The sequence below is a fragment of the Bubalus kerabau genome, chromosome 2 (genome assembly GCF_029407905.1).
Source record: "Bubalus kerabau isolate K-KA32 ecotype Philippines breed swamp buffalo chromosome 2, PCC_UOA_SB_1v2, whole genome shotgun sequence".
NCBI classification, from domain to species: domain Eukaryota; kingdom Metazoa; phylum Chordata; class Mammalia; order Artiodactyla; family Bovidae; genus Bubalus; species Bubalus kerabau.
In genome coordinates this window covers 26104875-26129467 of record NC_073625.1, presented here as the reverse complement: position 1 = coordinate 26129467, position 24593 = coordinate 26104875, and the positions used below count along the sequence as shown (strand labels likewise).

The following is a 24593-nucleotide window of genomic DNA, read 5'->3' as shown; positions in this document are numbered from 1 at the left end:
ATAACACGCAGACAGGTTGTAAGGGTGATTTATTTAGGTCCAGGCCCCAATAAATCAGGGCTTGTGCATCCAAATCTTGAGGGTTGTCGTGAGGAGCAAACCCAGGAGGAGGAGGAGGAAGGGGGCTTTGCATGCATTTCCATTTCTACCCCCAGAGGAACTCTGGGAGAACAACAGTAAGAGGCGCTCAAGACGTTGGGAGAAGCAATAAACCTTATTCGGGATGTCGCCACAGTCTGGAGGGTGGGGCAGAAGTGAGATCAAAGCTTTGGTCCTCACCGCTGCTGCCGTCCAAGGCTCACGGATTTGCAGATGGGAAGCCCCTTTCCTGTTCAGGCATCAGGGGCCCCTGTGGCCTGGCGTCCGGGAGGGCCGTAGCCGCTGGCAGCCTGGCCTGTTGAGAGGAGCGCTGCCTTATGGCAGGGCCGTGGCCCCAGGGAGCTGCCTGAGCTAGTCATGTACCTTCCCCCAGCTTCTGTGAAGTGACAGGGTTTGAGACTGTCAGGCTTTTGCAGTCCTCATCTTTCTAGGGACAATGTGGAGCTCACCTAATTTTCTGAGTAGTGGCTGCTCGTATGTAATTCTAGCACATGGTGCTCAAATCCCAGAAAACCTGAAGCACACACATTTCTACAAATTAGGCCAGTACTCAGAATATATTGTAAAAGATGAGATTCTTTAATATAGGTGATCCCACCCAGGAGTGACATATTTTTGAAGTCCCTTTATTGTATGCTACAGAATGCCATGCCTTAAAGAGAGAAAAGTAGGTCTGCCTAGTCTTCATGAAAAGACAGGACATTTCTTGAGCTTTTATTAACCTGTGTACATAAGCTTAATAACAAAGTTATGCATTCAGAGTTTTCAATCCAAGTTAAAAACTCAATTAGGCAAAAACGGAATTTCTCACTTGGTAATTTTCCATATATAAACTCAAAAAAATGACTGTAGCCAGAAATTTTGTGGGTTTGCATTTGAGTTGAACAGTTGGAAGATGAACTTGGTGATGCTATGTTTAAAATGTGTTTATTTTTTAATAAAATTAATAGCAACTATAACTTGTTTGCACGCTGACAGTAAATTGAGAGGTGTTTGTCGTGGAAAATGGGAAAGTTAATCATCACAGAGTTAGAACAGAAAATCAAGCAGCAAAACAATGTGCCTTTCGATCTTTGAGAGCATGCTGCCGTTTGCCGTACAATGAAGTGTTTGTGTCTTCAAAAATTGAAACCAAATGGACATCCTCTGTGCTCATACAAAGCTGCTCTCCTGAAAGGTAACCAGCAGGAATGTTCCAGCCCACTTGGGGTTTTCAATAAATCCTTTCAGAGAACTAAGTAGAAAGCCAGACCTGGAGCTGTGAAATAGCCATTTTCTTGAAGCTATAAAATGAGTATGAGGAAGACTTGCGATTAAACCCAATGGAACTTTTCCATTTCACTTGTCAAAACTTGGGAATTGTAATGTACAGCATGAGAACTGTAGTTAACTCTGCTATATATTAATATATAGGAAAGTTGCTAAGAGAATAAATCCTGAGAGTAAGTCTCCTAACAAGGAAAAAAGTTTTTTAATTGTATCTATGTGAGATGATGGATGTTGTGGTAATCACAATACATGTAAGTCAGACAATTACGCTGCACACCTTAAACTTACACGGTGATGTATGTCAATCACATCTCATTAAAACTAGAAATAAAAAAGTAACTTCAATCTGGAAATTTATATGAAACCAGATTAGTGATTATAACAAACCATATGCAAGTCATCTTTGCTTCTTTGGAGTATGTATGTGTTTTAACCACTCAAATAAGATGACATAAGCAAGGAAAAATATTTCTAATAATAATCATAATGCCAATGGTAGCAGCTCACGCTTGTTAACAGGCTTACCAGGTTCCAGGCTTCGTCTTTATCATCTCACCTATAAATTCCTTTACTCCTCACAATAGGTCTGTGAGGCTTATCTGCATTTTACAGAAGAGGAAACCATCACACTGAGGTTGAATCATTTGTCCAGGTTGTGCAGCTAGAAAGTCACAGAGGTAACAGATTCTGACCAGTAACAGGGCTCAGAGTCCATGCTCTTCACCTTCATGTTATCATGTTTCTTCATGAAAGAAACACTTTCAAATTAACCGTGAGTTTTGGAAAAGTTCTTAGGCTCAGCTGAATACATTAGAAACTGTGGCATGTCTCTTGTCTTCACAATCTGTATCAATTTACTGTGATGTAAATGGTTTTATGTGGGCATTGCAGATTAATGGTGTTGAATAAAACAACTGCTTAGGAAATACCTCGAGATCGAGTGCCTTCAGAAACTGCCTGCTACCCTCTTTCAGAGGTAATACCAGTTCTTGCCAGGTTTTAGATTATAAATGTGTGTGTTCCTTCATAGCCACTTGTAATTGCCCTGCCAGGGGCCAGTCTGAGGTAGGCAGGATTACAGAAATAAAGCAGAGTATGCCCCTGCCGTGGGGCACCTTTTAACTAACTACCTGGCAAGGCTGAGAGCGAGTTCCTGCAGCAATCGCAGAGCAGCTCAGAGGGATCTGTAAGCAGTGTGCAGAGGGCCCTTGAGTGCTTTAGGATTTGGAGGAAAAGAAGGATGTTCAGGGACCCGTCTGATCATACCAGAGTCTGAAGCAAGGCCTCATGAAGGAAATGGTTCTCTTTCTCCAGAAGAAAACTAAAGACCGTTTCAAAAGGGTAAAACTTTGTGTTCATTCATCTAATGTGGGTTAGTAAAATAAATTCCTCTCAGACCAGGAGTACATCCCAAACCTGTAATGACTTGCCTACCCTTCAAGGTTTCCCTTCTTTCCCACTCAGTTGTTTTTGTAAACTGGCTTCTTGTTGATTTAGTGTTAGAGTGTTTTTTAAAATTGTCTCAGCTTACTTCTGTACCGTTTTGGCCTTTTCAAGGCAAGAGTTTGACAGAGATAGCAATCAGAATTATGAGAAATGTAGTCACGCTTGCAGAAGTACTGAAAGCCAGAAAAGATCATCTAATAACCATTCTAAAAGCAAACTTGAATATGTTGCTTATAGAGATGTTGTTTATTTGTATGTAATTAAACCACTCACTCACATTTTAAAGAATGTATCTTAAGGTTTTTCTCCATAAAAAAAATAATAATAGTGGTTTTTCTCCATAAAGAAATAATAGTAGTTGTTCTCCATAAAAAAAAAAAATAATAGTAGTAAGGTGTTTTGAGTGCTAACTGTTCTAAGCTTTCTAAATGTATAATTTAGATTGTAATTTCTAAATGTGTAATTTAATTTTCACAACTCATGATGTATACATACCATGATTATTCCCATCCTGCAAATAAAGATTCTGAGATGTGGAAAGTTTAAGCAGTTTGCCCGAATTGACATGGCCAATAATTGGTGGAGACAGGAAACAGGCCTGGGAGTCCCCAGCTCCGTGCCCCCGCCCCTTGGGTACGCGCAGTCGTTCAATAAGCCTCTGAGTGCCTGCTTGTGCTGGGAACTCCTCTAAGCACCGGGCATGAACGGGTACACAGAACAGGCAAATTTTTGCCTTTGTGGAGCTTAAATGCTAGTCAGAAAACCAAGTAGTGGATAAAATGTTGTGTGTGTAAAATGATAATGGCTAAGGAGGGAAATAGGGCAGGCTAGGGAGTTAGGTGTTTAAATAAGGTGACATATTTGAGCAGACACCTGGGGGAGGAGGAGGGAAATATCTGCTTACCAGGTGGAGAGAACACAAGTGAGAAGATCAAGGCAGTGGGGGTAGGGTCTGAGAACCAGGCAGCTGTCCTAGGGGTGTGTGTGTGTGTGTGTGTGTGTGTGTGTGTGTGTGAGAGTATGAGTATGAGGGACTGGGGATGAGGCCAACTAAGGAGGGCCTTGCAGACACCTCAGAGACAGTGTCTTGTCTCTTCTTTATTCACATCATCGCTGTGAATTCTTGGTCATTCCGCACCATTCTCACTTGGCAAGTAATTCTGGGGACGATCGCTTCACGCAGTGACTCACACACCGTGCAGTCTGTCTTGATTGTCCATTCAAGAAATGTTTGGCATGCCTGCTCTGTGCTGGGCGGTCTGCTAGATTCGCAGAATATAAACATGACTTATGCGCCCTATTAATGAACTCCCTAGTTGGAGGGTGAGGTGGGAAGGGGTTACGGAAAATCATTTGAACGCCACCTCTTCCTTCTTCACACCCAAGCTGAACTGTCCTGTTTTCTGTGATAACCTGCATTTATTGTGCTGGGCTATAGTTATTTTCTTCCATCTCCATGCCACCCATAAGGATACAGTCCAGGTCTTAGTTATTTTTATCCTTTCCAGCCCTCAGCGCAGTGTACCTATTGCACAACAGGTGTTCAAATGTTATCTGGCTTGACTTGCCTGGAAACTTGTATGAGGTACCGTGTGTCCACAGTAAAGGGAACACCACTAACTTAGCCAGAGGGAAGACTGGAGAAGGGTGGCCTTGGAATGTGCCCCTGGGGGGTTTCCAGGCCTGGGAGGTTGCTGGCATTCCCAGGGGTGCAAATGTAGCCTTATGAGGGGCCTGGGGTGTTTGGGGAACATAAAAGGTGGGGTCAGCCATGCTTCGAGCAGGCCGTGTGTTGGGGTAAGTGATGAGTGAGCCCCAAGAAAGGTCAAGGCAGATCAGTCCTAATAGTTTAGGCACAGACTTGTAAGAGTCACCCTGGTGTTTGGGAGTAGAGAGCAGAGTGAAAATAATAAAAATGTTTTTTCAGGAAGAGGGTCTGGTAAGCCCCACTGGCAGTGAATGATCCAAGTGTCTGCCCAACCTTCTTGTCTGAGTGGCCTTGTGATGGGAGACTTCCCTGGTGGTCTGGGGGTTGAGATTCCATGCTTCCATTGCAGGGCTGCAGGTTCGATCCCTGGTTGGGATCTAAGATCCTGCGTGCTTTGTGATACGGCCAGAAAAAAAGAGAGAGAAAATAATGGGTTAGTTTGGGGTCATGTTGAACTTGAAGAGGCTAAAGACTGAGAAAGCACCTCGAAGGGTTGTGTGTGTGTGTGTGTGTGTGTGTGTGTATTAAGACATTAAAAATGTAAGGATGGTGAAGAAGCTGTAGGGAAAGAGCTGGTACAGAGATGAAGGATGGGATGAGTGACAGCCAGGCAGGGGAGCACCCGTTTCCAGGGCACAGGCAGGTTCGTCTCTGAAACAGAGACAGAGATGCAGAGTGTGCAGATACAGACCCACTTAGAGAGTAAAAGGTCGAGGGGTTAAGAGTGAAGATTCAGAGCCCCAGCTGTGGAGAATGGGCGGCTTCGTCTTTTACATTTTCTGGCTCACTTTTGTGAGGTTAGGTGATTTCTTTCAGGGGAGCTTGTGCAGATTTTGTTGATTGATTTGTTTTTGTCGGCTTAGGAGGGGTAGCAGATTGAAGAGGGTTTTCCATTCTGAGTCTCTGTGACCTCAGTGTTGAAAGTATAGCTCTGCTTGTGGACCTTGGTTTTCAAGGAGCCAGGAGGCTCCCTACTGTGGCCTCGGCTCTTATTAGGAATTCTCTTGTGAGTAACAGTGAGATCACTCACAACCAGGGCAGTACATTTGCTGATGAACACGTGAAGACCCTTGTTCATCTTTGTGGTACCTGGAAAGCCACGCAACATTTCTAAGCCTTTGACTTACTACACCCTTAGCTATGGGGCGTGTGTTCTCAGGCCCGTGACGCAGGAAGTTATTTTGGTTTCATCTCCACCCGAAGCAGCAGGCATCTTGTGAACTTACTTGCAGGAACAGGTACTGACAGTATCACCATAAGCACTATGCTCCTGTGTAATTGGGGTCATCGTGAGAACCTTGTTTGTGGGATGTTCTTTTTTCTCTGTCAAACTACTGCCCTCTTAAGACTTGCTGTTTTTGTTGTGACTCACCTGTACTTCCTTGACTTTATCCTTTGAGTTTACTCTTAGTTGAGTCAGTCGTGTCCAATTCTTTGTGACCCCGTGGACTGCCGTACGCCAGGCTTCCCTGTCCATAGCCAACTCCTGGAGCTTGCTCGAACTCATGTCCATAGAATTGGTGATGCCATCCAACCATCTCATCCTCTGTCGTCCCCGTCTCCTCCTGCCTTCAATCTTCCCCAGCATCAGGGTCTTTTCAAATGAGTCAGTTCTTCCCATCAGGTGGCCAAAGTATTGGAGCTTCAGCATCAGCATCAGTCCTTCCAATGAATATGCAGGACTGATTTCATTTAGGATGGACTGGTTGGATCTCCTTGCAGTCCAAGGGACTCTCAAGAGTCTTCTCCAACACTACAGTTCCAAAGCATCAATTCTTCAGTGCTCAGCTTTCATTATAGTCCAATTCTCACATCCATACGTGACTACTGGAAAAACCATAGCTTTGACTAGACAGATCTTTGTTGGCAAAGTAATGTCTCTGCTTTTTAATATGCTGTCTAGGTTGGTCATAGCTTTTCTTCCAAGGAGCAAGCATCTTTTAATTTCATGGCTGCAGTCACCACCTGCAGTGATTTTGGAGCCCAAGAAAATAAAGTCTGTCCCTGTTTCCATTGTTTCCCCATCTATTTGCCATGAAGTGATGGGACTGGATGCCATGATCTTATTTTTTTGAATGCTGAGTTTTAAGCCAACTTTTTCACTCTCCTTTTTCACTTTCATCAAGAGGTTTTTTAGCTTTTCTTCGCTTTCTGCCATAAGGGTGGTGTCTTCTGCATATATTAGGTTATTGATATTTCTTCTGGCAGTCTTGATTCCAGCTTGTGCTTCATCCAGTCTGGCATTTCACAGGATATACTCTGCATATAAGTTAAATAATCGGGGTGACAATATACAGCCTTGACATACTCCTTTCCCAATTTGGAACCAGTCTGTTGTTCCTTGTTCAGTTCTAACTGACCTGCACACAGATTTCTCAGGTGGGAGATCAGGTAGTCTGATATTCCCATCTGTTTAAGAATTTTCTACAGTTTGTTGTGATTCACATAGTCAAAGACTTTGGTGTGGTCAATAAACCAAAAGTAGATGTTTTTCTGGAACACTCCTTGCTTTTTCGATGATCCAGTGGATGTTGGCAATTTGATCTCTGGTTCCGCCGCCTTTTCTAAATCCAGCTTGAACTTCTGATATTTCTCAGTTCAGGTACTGTTGAAGCCTAGCTTGGAGAATTTTGAGCATTACTTTGCTAGCATATGAGATGAAGGCAATTGTGCAGTAATTTGAACATTCTTTGGCATTGCCTTTCTTTGGGATTGGAATGAAAACTGACCTTCTCCAGTCCTGTGGCCACTGCTGAGTTTTCCAAATTTGCTGCTATAGTGAGTGCAGCACTTACACAGCATCATCTTTCAGGATTTGGAATAGCTCAACTGGAATTCCATCACCTCCACTAGCTTTGTTCATATTGATGCTTCCTAAGGCCCACTTGACCTTGCTCTCCAAGATGTCTGGCTCTAGGTGAGTGATCACACCATCGTGGTTATCTTGGTCATGAAGATCTTTTTTGTATAGTTCTCCTGTGTATTCTTGCCACCTCTTCTTAATATCTTCTGCTTCTGTTAGGTCCATACTGTTTCTGTCCTTTATTGTGCCCATCTTTGCATGAAATATTCCCTTGGTATCTCTAATTTTCTTGAAGAGATCTCCAGTCTTTCCCATTCTGTTGTTTTCCTCTGTTTTTTTGCATTGATCACTGAGGAAGGCTTTCTTATCTCTCCTTGCTAGTCTTTGGAACTCTGCATTCAGATGGGTATATCCTTCCTCATCTTCTTTGCCTTTCACTTCTCCTCTTTTCTCATCTATTTGTAAGGCCTCCTCAGACAACCATTTTGTCTTTTTGCATTTCTTTTTCTTTGGGATGGTTTTGATCACAGCCTCCTGTACAATGTCATGAACCTCTGTCCATAGTTCTTCAGGCACTCTGTCTATCAGATCTAATCCCTTGAATCTATTTGTCACTTCCACTGTATAATCGTGAAGGATTCGATTTAGGTCATACCTGAATGGTATACCCTTGAACTTAAGGAAATAGTCGTGGTTGTACAGAGGACAGTTTCTTTTACCCTACTGATATAATATTGCCTTAGCTAATTCAAGAATGTGGAATACTAAAGTCATATTTTGCAATATATAAATGTAGAATGCTTCTGAAATTCTGGATTTTTGTAGGCAGTTTGTGGCTTAGATGGTAAAGAATCTGCCTGCAATACAGGAGACCCAGGTTCAATCCCTGGGTTGGGAAGATCCCCTGGAGAAGGAAATGGCTACCCACTCGCATATGCTTGCCTGGAGAATTCCATGGACAGAGGAGCCTAGCAGGCTACCGTCCCTGGGGTCACAAAGAGTCAGGCAGACTGAATGACTCACACTTGCACTTCACTTGTTCCCTTGGCAGAGAGTTTGAAAGTGTGCACCGTGCAACTCTTACTCCAGGGCCTGAAGAATCATGGAATGGGTAAGACGTGATTCTTGGCCCATTCTTAGAAGGCAGCAATGGCAATTCATCCCTCATCACATCTATCCTTACAGCACTGTTTAAAAAAAAAAAAAAAAAAAAAGAGCTCTAGGGATTTAGAAGGGTATAACTTTACAAATATCAAAGTTTGTTGAATTTCTTTCTTGCAGTAATAATATAGATTATTCTCTAATATAATGGAGGTATACTTTTACATACATAAGAGTCTTGGGTTAGTGTTGATGCTCTCTGCTTTTTTATTTCTGCCCCTGAAATCCCAGAATTAAAAATAAGAAGGATGCATATGAATTCAAATTTTTTTAATACTTGGCTGGTATACTAGTTGCTGTTGCTGCATCGCTTCAGTCGTGTCCGACTCTGTGCGACCCCGTGGACTGCAGCCTACCAGGCTTCTCCGTCCATGGGATTCTCCAGGCAAGAACACTGGAGTGGGTTGCCATTTCCTTCTCCATGGTATACTAGGAAGTATCAATAAATGGGACGCTAGGGTTCAGAGTATAGAATGTAAAGGTCATGGGCAGTCAGTACAGAATGTGTGGACCAATTGAGGAGGGCAGGTAAGTAATTAGAGTGCAGTGCATTGGTGTTTAGTGAAAGTCGCTCAGTCTGACTTTTTTCGATCCCATGGACTAGACAGTTCATGGAATTCTCCAAGCCAGAATACTGGAGTGGGTAGCCTTTCCCTTCTCCCTCTTCTCCAGGGGATCTTCCCAACCCAGGGATTGAACCCAGGTCTCCCAAATTGCAGGCAGATTCTTTACCAGCTGAGCCACAGGGGAAGCCCAAGAATACTGGAGTGGGTAGCCTATCCCTTCTCCAGGGGATCTTCCTGATCCAGGAATATAACCTGGGGCTCCTGCATTGCAGGCGGATTCTTAACCAACTGAGCTATCAGGGAAGCATTGGTGTTTAAGCAGTCAGCAAAGATAAGGGGTTTGGACAGAGCCCAGGTCTGTCAAGGTCAAGAAAGGAGCATGGCAGGCATTGTCCCAAGCAAGGTAAACCTTACTCTGCCCCACTGTATCATGAATTTAACCCGGTATTAATGCTTTGAATATCACATCAGATTTCCAATGCCCTCTTCCCAGCAGGCTATTTAAAAAGTACATAGCCCTTTAGAAGTGGGAAGGAAGGAGCAAGTGGTAGAGTGGGGAACATCTTAATCTAATCAATGCCAGTGTTTACTTCATAATTTATAGATATTCACTAGTTTTTCTTTTTGCATATTATCATGCCCATATGCTTACATATTTCTGATGGGGAAAAACAATTTCTGAGAAAGTGTAAGTATTGGTTACTCAGTTGTGTTCGACTCTTTGTGACCCTGTGGACTGTAGTCCGTGAGTCTCCTCTGTCCATGGAACTCTCCAGGCAAGAATACTGGAGTGGGTTGCCATTCCCTTCTCCAGGGTATCTTCCCGACACAGGAATTGAAGCCGGGTCTCTTGTATGGTAGGCAGACTCTTTAATATCTGAACCACCAAGGAAAGTGGGTAATAAACCCCAAACATAACAGTCAGTAGGCACTTACTTGATTGAAATTCTTTTTCATTTTAAAAGGTGTGGTGCCTATTTTGGTAGACTTTTGAAGTTTTCATATATTTATTTTATATATTTATTTATATTTATATATATTATTTATTTTATATATTCTTTTTAAGAAATGACTTAAAATGACTCTGTTGTAGCCTAAATGTGTTGTGATTTGTTTCTCAGACTCCTTTGAACATCACATTGTTTCCAGTGTTTTTCAGTAGATTAAACAACTCTATACTGAAGGCCTTTGTATATTAGTACTTAAGCTGATCAGATAAATTACTTAGATACATTCCTTTAAGTGGAATCAGAGGGTGTGGGCATTTGTAAGACTTTGGATACACGTTGCAAGTTGCCCTTTAGGAACAACATGCAAGTCTGTGCTCCTGCTCTGACCCTGTAAGCATTTATCCCAGCACCCTAGCCAATACATGTTTTAAAATTTTCTTTAATTGAAGTATAGTTGCTATTCAATATTGTGTAAGTTACAGGTGTATAATGATTCATAATTCTTAAAGGTTATACTCCATTTATAGTTATTATAAAATATTGGCTATATTCCCCTCATTGACAATCTTGCCAGATATTCACTCTTTAGGAAAGTAAAATGTGTTATTTTAATTGGCATATGCTTGGTGCTCAAATATTTGTCAGATGACTGTAGATACCAGGGGCAAAGTGCTCAGAAATTGAAGTGAATACAAGGTCAAAATGTGCCCTCTGTGAGGTTACATTCTGGTAGGAGAGACAGGGCCTTCATAAGTGAAATATAAAGGATGTTTGACAACCTCCAGTACTAAAGAGAGAACAAATACTAACATGGAATAAGGGGAATGTGAAATGTTGGGGTTTGTGGGGGGTGGCAGAGAGAGGGACAGAGAGCGTGGGTCGGGGGATGGAGCCGTGGCTTTTGTGTGATGGCCTGTGGACCCAGTGCCTGAACATCTGGAAGAAAACTGTACCAGTGAGAGGAAACAGCAAGTGGGAAGGCCCTGAGGTGGTGTCTAACAGCTCCAGGAGTAGCAAGGAATGAGATAAGTGAGCCAGGAGATGAGATTTGACAGGTAGTAGAGAGCCAGATCACATACAGTCTTGAAAATCATAAGGACTTTGGCCTTTAACCTAAGTGACCTTGATTTTTTAAAATTTTATATTGGAGTATAGCTGATTAACAATGTTGTGATAGTTTCAGGTGGACAGCAAGGAGAATCAGCCATACATACACATGTATCCATTCTCCCCCAGACTCTCCTCCTGTCCAGGCTGCCACATCACACAGAGCAGAGTCCCTTGTGCTATACAGTAGGCCCTTGTTGTTTATCCATTTTAAATACCATAGTGTGTACATGTCGGTCTCAGAGTCCCTAACTAACAGTTTTGCCCATCCTCCCGAAGTGACTAATTGTAACAGAGCCACTGTGACAACTGTGGAGAGGATGCACTGAGTGGGCTGAGCGCCGCATCAGAAGGCTCAGTGAGGTTGCACTGTAATCACGGCAGGAGGCTGTGGCTTACACAGGGCTATGAGGGGTTGGATAGGGTTTTAGAGGGATCCGGATTCTAGATATACGTGGTGAAAATAAAGCCAGTGGGGTTTACTGATGGGATGAGGGGCAAGAGCAAAAGAGAGGAGTCAGAGATGCTCTAGTATTCCGGTATGAGCAGTGGCGGGATGCTGAGATGGGGAAGCAGGAATGAGACACAGATGCTGGGAGGTGGGTATCAGGATCTCAGTTGTACAAACACCATGTTGAGATGAATATTAGATACGTAAGTGAAGGTGCAGCGTAGAAAGGCAGACCAATGTCTAGAGTGTGAAGGAGGAATCTGGTCGAGGGAGATTAGTTTGAGATTCACCAACAGGTAGATGGTGTTTAAAGCCACTGAACTGGATCAGAGCACAAGAACAGGTCAAGGGTCCTTTAGGGAACTCTGTGGAGTGTGTGCGAAGTGCCTCTGGGGTCCTCCTGGCTTTAAAGGGCTGGAGGGAGGAGAAGGAGTCACAATAATGAGCAGGAAGGGACTGCAGAAAGGTAGGAGGAAGGAACATGTGGTAGTTAAGACAAAAACTGTTTTAGACCGAAACCCCAGTACTTTGGCCACCTCATGCAAAGAGTTGACTCATTGGAAAAGACTCTGATGCTGGGAGGGATTGGGGGCAGGAGGAGAAGGGGACGACAGAGAATGAGATGGCTGGATGGCATCACTGACTCAATGGATGTGAGTCTGGGTGAACTCCGGGAGTTGGTGATGGACAGGGAGGCCTGGCATGCTGCGATTCATGGGGTCGCAAAGAGTCGGACACGACTGAGCGACTGATCTGATCTGATCTGATTGTGTGTTTATTTAACAGAAAGCCAGAGGCAGGCAGTTCCTGGGTTGGTGATTGAGTATTGTCACCTCTTCTGTCCTTCCCCTCGTCCTGCCTCCGCACGTTGCTCTTGTCAGGGACTTTTCAGTTAAGTATGGTCGCTAAGGGTTCCAAGGTCCTGCTGCTGCTGGGCAGAGGCTGGGAGCGGTGGGCTGAGCGGACCGGCCTTTCTCCTGACATGTCTGCCTACCTTTATCAGGAAGGAAAAGTCCTACTGAGCACCTTGCCCCTGGCACTCTTACCTTTAAGTCTTACTGGCACACACCGGATCACATGGTTACCCATAACTTGAAGAATGGTTAGGAACGCAAGTATTTGGCTTATTTGAAGCTTTCTATAAGATGAGCAATAGCAATGGAGATTAGGAGTGCCAGTTGGGGAGACAGAGATATTAGACACGATAAGGTTAAATTGAAAAAAAAAAAGAAAAAAAACAAGAGTTCTATTTTAATTTATTCTTGTTTAGACCTTTTGCTATCTTGTACTGTTTTGGGGCATATGATGCTTTGTTACTGACTTGATATTATCTGTCGTCCTTTGGCTTGTGTTCCAGTGTATAAAATTTTCTGTTTTTTTATAGTCACATCTTGTAATTTTTCGTGTTTTTATGATTCACAACTGAAAGATATATAATTATTATGGTTAATTGGAATGGTTTTAGTTTCCTTTTTAATCCAATTTTATAAATATTTGTGGTGTATGATGAGAACTAGTAGCTGCTCTTTATATGCCACTTAACTATCTGCCAGTTGCTATTCTAAGCCCTTAAAATATAAACTCATCTAAATGTCCCAAGCACCTGTGAAATGAGTCCACTATAATCACCCACATTCTTTTATGCATGAGGACACGGAATAGAGGAACTGGGTTTAAACCTAGGCAGGGAAAGATTGAGGGCAAAAGGAGAAGGGAGCAGCAGAAGATGAGGTGTTTACATAGCATCACCGACTCGATGGACATGAATTGGAGCAGACTCCGGGAGATAATGGGGGACAAAGGAGCCTGGCATGCCACAGTCCATGGGCTCGCAAAGTTGAACACAACTTAACTATTGGACAATTCTGACTCCAGATTGTCAACTTTTACTTTAACTACACCATGCTGCTTCTCACTTTTAATTGTTTTTTAATTCATATATGTTAATATCACAAATAGGTGTCTTCACTGATTTGAAGTATCTCCACTATCTTATTCTAAAATTTTGTATTTCTGAGATTGACACACCGGTTTATTAATCTGTAAATATGTTTTTGCCATTACTAGACTGTTTCACTATTTTATACTGTAATAAACTAGTAACATTCCTTCTACGCTTTTAAACTTAAAAAAAATTGTAGTAAAACAAATACTATGGAAAATTTACTGTTTTAACAACTTCAGTGTACAGCTTGGTGGTGTGACGTCCATTCCCATTGCTGTACAGCCCCCACCACCGTCCCGTCTCCAGAGCTTTTCCTCTTCTGCACCTGAAACTCTGTCCAATAAACATCAACTCCCCAGCCTCCCCTTCCCTCAACCCCTGGCAGCCCCCTTTCTGTTCTCTGTGAATTTGACTGCTCCAGGCACCTCACATAAGACAAGTCATTTGTCCTTTGGAACTAGCTTATTTCACTTAGCATAAGGTCTTTAGGTCCATCTATGTTGTAGCCTGTGTCATAATTTCCTCCCTGTTTAAAGGCTGAATAATTATTTCATAGTAATTATGTATGTGCCATATGTTCTTTATCCGGGCATCCACTGATGGACACTTGGATTGCTTCCGCCTTTTGGCTATTGTGAATAAAGTTCCCATGAACCTGGTGTACTGGTATCTACTGAAGGTCCTGCTTTCAGTTCTTTCAGATGACTACCCAGAAGAATCATAAAGCAGTTCTGTTTTTAATTTTTTTGAGAAACCCAACATCCCATTTTCAACAGCAGCTATACCATTTTACTGTCCCAGCACCAGTGTAGAGTTCTAATTTCCTCACATTCTAACTGACAATTATTTTCTGTCTTGTTTTTATAATAGCCATACGAATAGATGTGAAGTGGTATCTTACTGTAGTTTTGATTTGCATTTCCCTAATGACTAGGGATGGTGAGCAATTTCTCATGTGCTTCTTGGCCACTGTATCTTCTTTTATGCAAGTTCTATTCAAGTGCTTTGCCCATTTTAAAATCAGTTTTGTTGTTGTTGCTGTTGAGTTACAATCCTCATTTTTATGTTCTAAAAAATTCTGACTATTCTTCCTTATTCTAGTTTAAATTGCTCTTTAAAAAATTCTCCCAATTTCCTCTTTGAAAATAATGACATATGATTTATCTAGGAATGAGTCAATATGTTAATTCAGAGAAGAATGAATGTGTATGTCCCACTTATTCAAATCTTTTATGCTGCTCACTTTTGTAATTTTTCATCATACTGACACTGTTTGACAGGTTTCTTCATAGAAATAGTATGTGTGTACATGTCAGTGTGTATAATTGCTTTTTGTTGCTAAAGCAAAGGATCTTTTCCTTTCTTCCCCTGGTACATCAGAAAGCTGTTGATTGCTGTACGGTATTTTGTAAGCAGCTTATCAGGTCTGTTTAAATAATTTTTAGACAATACTCTACCTCAAAGCAAAATTTTAAATATATGCATTAGTGTCAATGAGAGAATTTGGTCATTCCAGGTTGAGAGTGAGTCTGTGGCTGCAGTTTGACGTATGTATGATTTTTCTCCCATAACTGATTGTTAATTCTTTATTCCTTTGGGTAAGCATACTTTAGTTTCATGATAATAATTCCCAGTAATAGAGAATTACTCCAAAGCTCACTTCCTCTTTATAGTAGTGTTTAAAGAGCCCAAGTTACAATTACAGCTATAAATATATTCTCTTTTCTTTTTTTTGTATTTTAACTATCTATGTTGTATATTTGGTGTTTTCCTGGCTCTAGTAGTTAATGGACCTTGCATTCCTTAATAATAATTATACTTTCTATAGTAATTTATATTTTAAATTGCACATATTAATATGTGGCGTATATATCCAGGCTGACCTCAGTGATCTCCTTTTCACTGTCGTTAAAATCCCCATTGCCTCTAGCCCTGGCCAGCTTCCTAAGTGTTCCCCTGATTTTAAACTCTTCCCTTCTGTCAGCTCTTTACAGGGCTGCCCCAGGATCAAGTTCCGATGTAAGAGCTCAGAAAGCTGCAGAGCCCCCCTCCCCCCCTTCCCCGTTCACACCCCACCCGCATAATTAAGGTCTAAAGTTCTTAGCCTGGCATTAATGCCATCTTAAACTTTAAGCTACTTAATGCCAACTGTAAACTGCCCACCACTCCAACCATGTTGTTTTTCTTCCCCATGACGCCTGTGTTCCTGCTTAGCGAAGCAAATCACAGAATCAAACATTTTCATACAATGAGAAGTTAATCATTTTTCCTGAGAACGTTTGGTAGTGATTTCTGTAGAAAGATGTTTCCAGCACCCTCTCCATCTGCAGTTACCTTACCTTGTGTAAGCAAGTACTAAATACATGTGTAACACAACCCCTCGTGTGAATCCATTGTCTAAATTTTTGTTAAGATTATCTGTGTCTTCTAATATAGGGAATACAATAGGCAAGTTTTTTTTGTCAGCCAATTTTGTCAACATCTTCAAAACCCGTAAATTTCACCAAATGTAAAGAACAGCAAGTCATTTTTTCAGTGTGGAACAGTCTTGTGAAAAATACATTAAAGCTGAATTCATTCTTATCTCATTGAGAGTTCAGAGGTGAGAACTTGCTTCAACTGGTGGATGTTTCTGTGGCTTTGGAAACTGCTCTCATTTCTTTGAAGGTGTTTTGTGAGCTGTGTGGGACCCAGATTCTTTCCCAGGCTTTTCCTTAAAGAATGGAGGAGGCCAAGTTGGAGCTGAGAGAGGACACTCCATTCTGTGAAGCCTCTGGGAGCTCCTATTGGAGAATGCATCATTTAATATGAGTGTCAGAACAAAGGAGTGCCATTCAGGAGTTCATTCTTTGTCTTTAATTTCCAGTCCAAAGGAAACATACCATTATGGTTTTGTGAAGATTTTTCCAGTAGTAAAGTGGCTTTTCATTTTGACCACATAAAAGTGTCACTTATGGCATTGACTTTTTTGTACTAAAATTTAAAGAATTAAAGAGTACCTAATACTTATAGATGTACAGGAAAAAAAAGATTATTAGAATCTACTTACTTTAATTATTGGTCCAGTTTATCCATTTTTAGTTGTTAATCTGTTTTGTCTAGAGTATCTCTTTCTGTTTAAATGTTTGAGCCCATCGACTTTAATAATATTCTTTTTATATTATAAAAATAGACTTACGGTAAGAAAAAATTCACATGGAGTGACATGTAAGTATATAAAGTATGAAGGGAAAATTCCCCATTTCTGTTACTTTCTTCTCTTTTCCCCTATGTCCCTACCCCATAAGAGGCCCATAAAAATTTTCTATATCCTTCTGGAATTTTTCAACATTTAGATAAGTACAAACTTAAGGAAACTGGGTAATATTAACGCAGTCCTATTTTCCACTTAATAAATATCTTACAGATTTTCAGGTTTATAAGATGTTTCTTAATGATTTTTTGTTGTTGAAAGGCAGTATAATTAATCAGATTTTCCAAGGTGGTTTTCAAAGTGAATTGCTTATTTGATGAAGGTATGTTTCAAAACCAGTAGAATCTGTGTTACTGTCTAAGGCAAAGTGAAGGTGTTATTCTTTCCAGGTTTTCTTGGACAAAAGATGGTTATCATGATAGAATCAGAACAAATCTGTTGTCTCTAAGTAGGCTGATGCTAACAGCATGAGCTTAAAATAAACCACTAAGGCCCATGTGATATCTCTGTAGGAAGGTCTTAAACCTTTATGGTTGACAGCCGAGATAGGTCAGACGGCGCGACATAAACTGGTAACGGTCATCTTTTCAGAACTGGAGGAGCAGTCCTGTCTTGATTTCACTGTTGAGGAATTTGGTGTTTGGGTTCCTCCGAGATGGTCAGCCTGATGTTGCCATGTCTTCCCTGTAATATTGCTTACGATGTGTATGTTTTACTGCTTCTTTATCCAAGTCCAGTTGCAGGTCCTGTCAGTCAACTTTGTATTAAGTTAAACGTTAGGACGGTGGGTGAAGCGGTGAGGTGCCTTTGCTGGCCCTGCTGCTTTTAGCGTTCTTGCAGGCTCGTCTTCGAGCAAGGGGAGGGGCTCTGGCTGGTCTCAGGTACTGAAGAGGCAGCAGCAGGCAGGTGATGGACTGACCTGCGCTCGGCCCCTTTCTGTTGCTGGTTATAGGTGTGGGACCCCTAAAACCATTTAGCCACGTAAGTAGGTTGCTAATCTATAAACTGGAGGTGGCAATAGTAACGCTCTGTCAGGATGCGTCTCAGTTTCCTTGGGGAAATCCTTTGGTGAAGTGGGCATCGTCCCGTGTCCTCAGTGCCCGCTGGTCTGGGGTGACGGTGGAATGGGGAAGACTCAGGCTGGGACCGTAAACTGCCATTAGATGGAAAGGGTGGGGCTGGATGACAGAGAGACTTGTGAAAATGGGAGGGGCTGGTTCTCCGGAATGAGAATCAGGTTTTTGCGGGTAAGTTTGCTTCTGTGCCAGGCTGTGTGTTGGAATCAGAGGGTACAGGTGTGTAGTAATTCTGAGACACATGGAGAAGTGTCTATAAACCTTTGATGCTTTCAGAAACAATGCTGTGAGACAACCTGTTCTTAAAAAAAAAGGTTAATTTTCTAAACATGCTGAGCCTTGACTGCATTTCAGCGGTGGCCCAGAAATTTTTATCTGTCACTTACCCAGCCTTGTTCATTGTTTCCAATAATAACGGCTGATTAGAATGAATTTGCTGAAGGAGCAGCAATTTGGTAAATTTATATTGTAAAATCTGTTTATCCCTCCTGAGAGCAAGTAAAATCAGTGGCCAAAAATACATTAAAAAGTCAAATGGCTACTTGAATATCTGTTATCTGCTAATTATTATAAGGAATGTAAAAAAAAGTCCCCCTTTAATTGATAGAGTGAAGAGTCTATTAACGAAGGACAGCTAAGCTGATAAAAATTGATTAAGTGTTGAATGCTTCAGTGTAGATGGTGAGAGAAGAGATTATTAAAATTTGTCCTTCACTCTTGGCCTTTAAATTTTTTTTTATTTTTGGCCACACCATGCGGTTTGTTCCCTGTACAGGGATTGAACCCAGGCCCTTGGGCAATGAGAGCATGGAGTCCTAACCACTGAACTGCCAGGGAATTCCCCCTTAAAATTTTTTTAAAACTAGCTCTATTACTGTTATCATTAAAATTCTATATGAATTTTATGGCTTCATTGAGATATAATTTGTAAGATATTTGATTTATATACATATACATTGTGAAAGGATTGCTACCATCTAGTTAAACCTCATTCCCGCATGTATTTACCATGTGTGTATGAAATGTGTGTTCTACTCTCATAGCAATTTTGCTACAGTGATAGCACTATATATCAACTCTAGTCACCTTGTCTGATGTTATCCTTGGGCCTTATGCATCTGAGAGCCAACAGTCTGTGTCCTTTCCCAACTATTTTCCCCCCACCATACTCTTGGCCTCAAAACAAAAGTTCATTCATTTAGCAAGCATTAAGACTCACTCCACGCTAGATGCTTAGCTATGTCCTGAGCGGAATTGATTTCAGTTCTCTTCCTGATCTCATGGGCCATACAGACTAGTCTGAGAGGCACATTGAAACAGATGTTGTAACAGAAGTGTGGATCTGAGTAGGAAGGTGTGGTCCTTTGCCCTCAGACGGGAGTGTCCAGGAAGGAGGTTCAGTTCAGTCCCTCAGGCGTGTCCTACTCTTTGAGACCCCATGGACTGGCCCCTCCCATTTTCACAAGTCTCTCTGTCATCCCACCCCACCCTTTCCATCTAATGGCAATTTACGGTCCCAGTGTAAGTCTTTCCCGTTCCACCATCACTGTGGACCAGCACGCACAGAGGACACAGGATGATGCCTACTTCACCAAAGCACGCCAGGCTTCCCTATCCATCACCAACTCCAGGACCTTGTTCCAACTCATGTCCATCGAGTCGGAGATACCATCCAACCATCTCATCCTCTGTTGTCCGCTTCTCCTCCCGCCTTCAGTCTTGCCCAGCATCAGGGTCTTTTCCTATGAGTCAGCTCTTTGCATCAGGTGGCCAAAGTATTGGAGCTTCAGCGTCAGCATCGGTCCTTCCAATGAATATTCAGGACTGATCTCCTTTAGGATTGACTGGTTGGATCTCCTTGCAGTCCAAGGGACTCTGAAGAGTCTTCTCCAGCACCACAGTTCAAAGGCATCAATTCTTCGGTGCTCACCTTTCTTTATGTTCCATACCTCATATCCATACATAACTACTGGGAAAACCATAGCTTTGACTAGACAGACCTTTGTTGTTAAAGTAATGTCTCTGCTTTTTAATATGTTGTCTAGGTTGGTCATAGCTTTTCTTCCAAGGAGCAAGTGTCTTTTAATTTCATGGCTGCAGTTCCCATCTGCAGTGATTTTGCAGCCCAAGAAAATATTATTGATATTTATTCCGGCAATCTTGATTCCAGCTTGTGCTTCATCCAGCCCAGCATTTCACGTGATATACTCTGCATATAAGTTAAATAAGCAGGGTGACAATATACAGCCTTGACGTACTCCTTTTCCTATTTGGAACCAGTCCATGTTCCATGTCCGGTTCTAACTGTTGCTTCTTGACTTCCATACAGGTTTCTCAGGAGGCAGGTAAGGTGGCCTGGTATTCCCATCTCTTTAAGAATTTTCCACAGTTTGTTGTGATTCACACAGTCAAATGTTTTAGCATAGTCAATGAAGCAGAAGTCGATGTTTTCCTGGAATTCTCTTGCTTTTTCGATGATACATCAGATGTTGGCAATTTGGTCTCTGGTTCCTCTTCCTTTTCTAAATCCAGCTTGAACATCTGGAATTTCTTGGTTCAGGTACTGTTGGAGCCTAGCTTGGAGAATTTTGAGCATTACTTTGCTAGCATATGAGATGAGTGCAATTGTGCAGTAGATTGAACATTCTCTGGCATTGCCCTTCTTTGGGATTGGAATGAAAACTGACCTTCTCCAGTCCTGTGGCCACTGCTGAGTTTTCCAAATTTGCTACCATACTAAGTGCAGCACTTACAGTGTCATCTTTTAGGGTTTGAAATAGCTCAGCTGGAATTCTATCACCTCCACTAGCTTTGTTCGTAGTGATTCTTCCTAAGGTATATTTGACCTCGCACTCCAGGATGTCTGGCTCTAGGTGAGTGATCGCACCATTGTGGTTGTCTGGGTTGTGAAGATCTTTTTTGTATAGTTCTTCTGTGTATTCTTGCCACCTCTTCTTAATATCTTCTGCTTCTATTAGGTCCATACCATTTCTGTCTTTTATTGTGCCCATCTTTGCACTAAATGGTCCCTTGGCATCTCTGATTTTCTTGAAGAGATCTCTAGTCTTTCCCATTCTATTGTTTTCCTCTGTTTCTTTGCATTGATCACTTAGAAAGGCTTTCTTATCTCTTCTTGCTATTCTTTGGATCTCTGCATTCAAATGGATAGATCTTTCTTTTTCTCGTTTGCCTTTTGCTTCTCTTCTTTTCTCAGCCATTTGTAAGGCCTCCTCAGACAACCATTTTGCCTTTTTGTGTTTCTTTTTTTGGGGGATCACAGCCTTCTTTTTTGATCACAGCCTCCTATACTGTGTCACAAACCTCTGTCCATAACTCTTCAGGCACTCTATCAGGTCTAGTCCCTTGAATCTATTTATCACTTCCACTGTATATCATAAGGGATTTGACTTAAGTCATAACTGAATGGTTTAGTGGTTTTCCCTACTTTCTTCAATTTAAGTCTGAATTTTGCAATAAGGAGCTCATGATCTGAGCCAGAGTCAGCTCCTGGTGGTGGTTTTGCTGACTGTATAGAGCTTCTCCATCTTTGGCTGCAAAGAATATAATCAATCTGATTTCGGCACTGACCATCTGGTGATGTCCATGTGTAGAGTCGTCTCTTGTGTTGTTGGAAGATGGTGTTTCCTATGACCAGGAAGGAAAGCCTTCACTAAGAGGTGGTGATTCTCGTCAACTCACTTTGTAAGTCACTAGGCAGAGTTTGGGGACTGGAGGGAAAGAAGCCCATTGTATTCACAGGGATGGACAGAAGAGAAGAACAGAGTGAAAAGTCCTGGAAAAATAAAAAGATGTGTGTCTATGGGTGTGTGTGTAGAGAGGTAAGCGCATGTGAAGCACTCGAGAAAGAACTGGTTAGGAATCCACCCTAGAACTGCCTCTTATGTCTTTAAATTTAAATATTAATTAAGGGGATTAAAAATAATGTCATCCTGCAGATAATGGTGCTAACACTGGGTGGTGCTAAGTTGCTTCAGTCGTGTCCAACTCTTTGTGACCTCATAGACCATAGCTGGCCAGGTTCCTCTGTCTGTGGGATTCTCCAGGCAAGAATATGAGGGTGGGTTGCCATTGCCTTCTCCAGGAGATCTTCCTGACCCAGGGATCAAACCCACATCTCTTATGTCTCCTGTATTGGCAGGCAGGTTCTTTACCACGAGCGCCACTGCTGTGGGTCGTAGATAAAGGGGAATTACAGATTATAGGTTGGGTCCTGACCTTAGTTTTCACATTCAGAAGATCAACACGATGGAGCTGAAAAGGGTGGAAGGACAGAACTTTAAAGTCTAATACAGTTATTTAGGCAACATTTAAAGGAGTGGGTAAGGATTTGTAGCATTTAGTTTGAGAGGAGGAGAACTTTTTGAGAAGAAATGATGTGCCTGATGGATTGGAATAGCACCTCCCGGTGTCAGAGGAAAAACCAGGATGCCTGGAGCAGGGCTCACGTTGATGTACGAGGTCAGCCCAGTGTTGAGGCTGCAGACAGGAGAACTTTAGATGCCAGGCCTCAAGTACTTCAGTGCTTTCTTTTCTGTTAAGGGGAGATTTTTATAAGTGAAATAATTGGGACAAAGCAGTGAGCATTACTCTTTGGAAAACCTACTTTCCTCTCTTATGGCGACATTGGTAATATGTGACTCGATAATTTTGCAGCTAAGGTCTTTTTCAGTTCTTGACATTCTTCAGTTGTATGATCCTAGTGGTATTGAGAGACTTAATGTTAGATGATGTGAGAATCTGATGGGGGAAAAAAGCTGATTCCAATGTTTTGGGGGTGGGAAAAAGGAAAATTTAGTTACGATTAATGTTAGTAGATAGGAGGTTGTCTAATTGCCCAAGTTGCAACTTTCAGCAAGAAAATGAAAATGTGAGTGCCATTGAGATTCAGGAGGACAGAGCTGCAGGTGAGAATTTGGGCTTCATCGAGATAGGGCAGTGGTTAAAGTAGATAAAATAGACTCTCCTGGAGAGGCGGATATGTAAAAAGTTGGAGCCAAGGCATGGACTTAGGAAATGCCCATGTTCAGGTGGAAGCATCAGGATAGTGTGGTTTCAAGGATGCCACAGAACGGGAAGTGTCCATACATGTCATATAAAAGTGGATGTACTTGCTACAAAAAAGAGCTAGGAGTTTGAGTGAGAACCATTTAAGTTTGGCAAATAAAGAGTAAAGATGAAAGTGAAAGTCGCTCAATTGTGTCTGACTCTTTGTGATTGCATGGACTGTATTATCCATGGAATTCTCCAGGCCAGAATACCGGAGTGGGTAGCTTTTCCCTTCTCCAGGGGATCTTCCTAACCCAGGGATCAAACCCAGGTCTCCTGCATTGGGGGAAGAGTCAGGGAAGCCCAAGAATACTGGAGTGGGTAACCTATCCCTTCTCCAGAGGATCTTCTCAACCCAGGAATTGAACCAGGGTCTCCTGCATTGCAGGCGGATTCTTCACCAACTGAACAATCAGGGAAGCCCAAGGATGAAAAGGGCAGATGGAAAAAGAGTGCCAATAATATAGCACCACCTGCTGTTAGGCATTACGTATTTTTGAATTGTTTTTCTCAAATGGACTTCTTCCTCCCTATCTTGGTTGTTTTTTAGTTTTCACCTAGTTTTTATCTCGTAGCCTAGTGTGTGAACACACTAATTTGTTTACTTTTAAATCAACAGTATTGCGGGAAGTCATATCAATTTGTTTATCCCTTGATTTCAACGTTGCCAAAAGTTTCTGTCTCAAATGACTCTGTGTCACAGAAACATGTATGTTAGTCACTCAGTCGTGTCTGACTCCTTGCGGCCCCATGGAGTGCTGTAGCTCATCAGGCTCCTCTGTCTATGGAATTCTCCAGGCAAGAATACTGGAGTGGGTAGCCATTCCCTTCTTCAGGAGATCTTCCCAACCCAGGGATGGAACCCAGGTCTCCTGAGTCTCCCATCTGAGCCACCAGGGAAGCCCATGTCACAGAAGACCCGAGTTAATTCCTTCACTGTTATAAGATCACAGGAATCCTTCCTGCGTAATTCTGAATATTCATTTTACATCTTGACTCACTTGTTCATCCCTGGACAAGGAAATGGCAACCCACTCCAGTATTCTTGCCTGGAAAATTGCATGGATTGAGGAGCCTGGCAGGCTACTATCCACCGGGTCGTAAAGAGTCAGACACGACTGAATGACTTCACTTTCACTTGTTCATGTAGGAACTCGGGTTTACAAGCTTAGAGCTTTTGGAATGAATAGCCATGGAAACTTTTTGTCTTTTTTTCAACCCCCAAGGAAAACCTGCATCCTTGAAAACAGCGCAGCCGTCTCGTGTGAATCTGCCCAGATTGCTTCCTAGACCCAAAGCATCTGTGAAAAACCCTGCGCTGCGGAGGACAGAAAGCGCCTCCTCTGTCGCCAGCGTCCATAGCGAGCTGAGCGCTTACAGCAACAACTGTAAGTCAGTCTTACGTCAGACTTTGGAGCCTGTTGAAACTGTAGTTGTGAGAGAAATCTAATGAGCTACCAATTACCAGGATTTTTGATTCTGTGATTTAGGGGAAAATACACATCCCGCTTCTCCCTTGGAATTGCTAAAAAAAAGTTTGGCAGGAGAAGAAAGTTGTCTCAATGACATTCTCTTTTGATGAATGTGCTAGGAAACACTGACATACTTATCTGTTGAAGGCATGTGGGTGTTTTTTTGTTGTTGTTATTGGTGGTGGTGGTGGGTTGTTGTTTTTTTTTTTTTTTTGGTTTGTCTAAGGAAAGAAAGTGATCTAGGAACTATTGGAACCCAACTGGAAATCAGAAAAATAGA

The 24593-nt window shown here is 42.1% G+C and overlaps 1 protein-coding gene across 6 annotated transcripts in view; it reads left to right on the top strand.

Annotated features, from left to right (window-relative positions):
• The window catches only part of MTUS1 (microtubule associated scaffold protein 1), a 188002-nt gene that overhangs the window by 72043 nt on the left and 91366 nt on the right, over window positions 1–24593 (top strand). For 5 of the 6 annotated variants that reach the window (XM_055567285.1, XM_055567284.1, XM_055567286.1 and 2 more), the window contains one exon: window positions 24068–24229. The exons of the other annotated variant lie outside the window; for it this stretch is intronic. In XM_055567285.1, the coding sequence (XP_055423260.1) occupies window positions 24068–24229 (162 nt within the window). The remainder of the gene's footprint in view (window positions 1–24067; window positions 24230–24593) is intronic. 6 annotated transcript variants of the gene reach the window in all.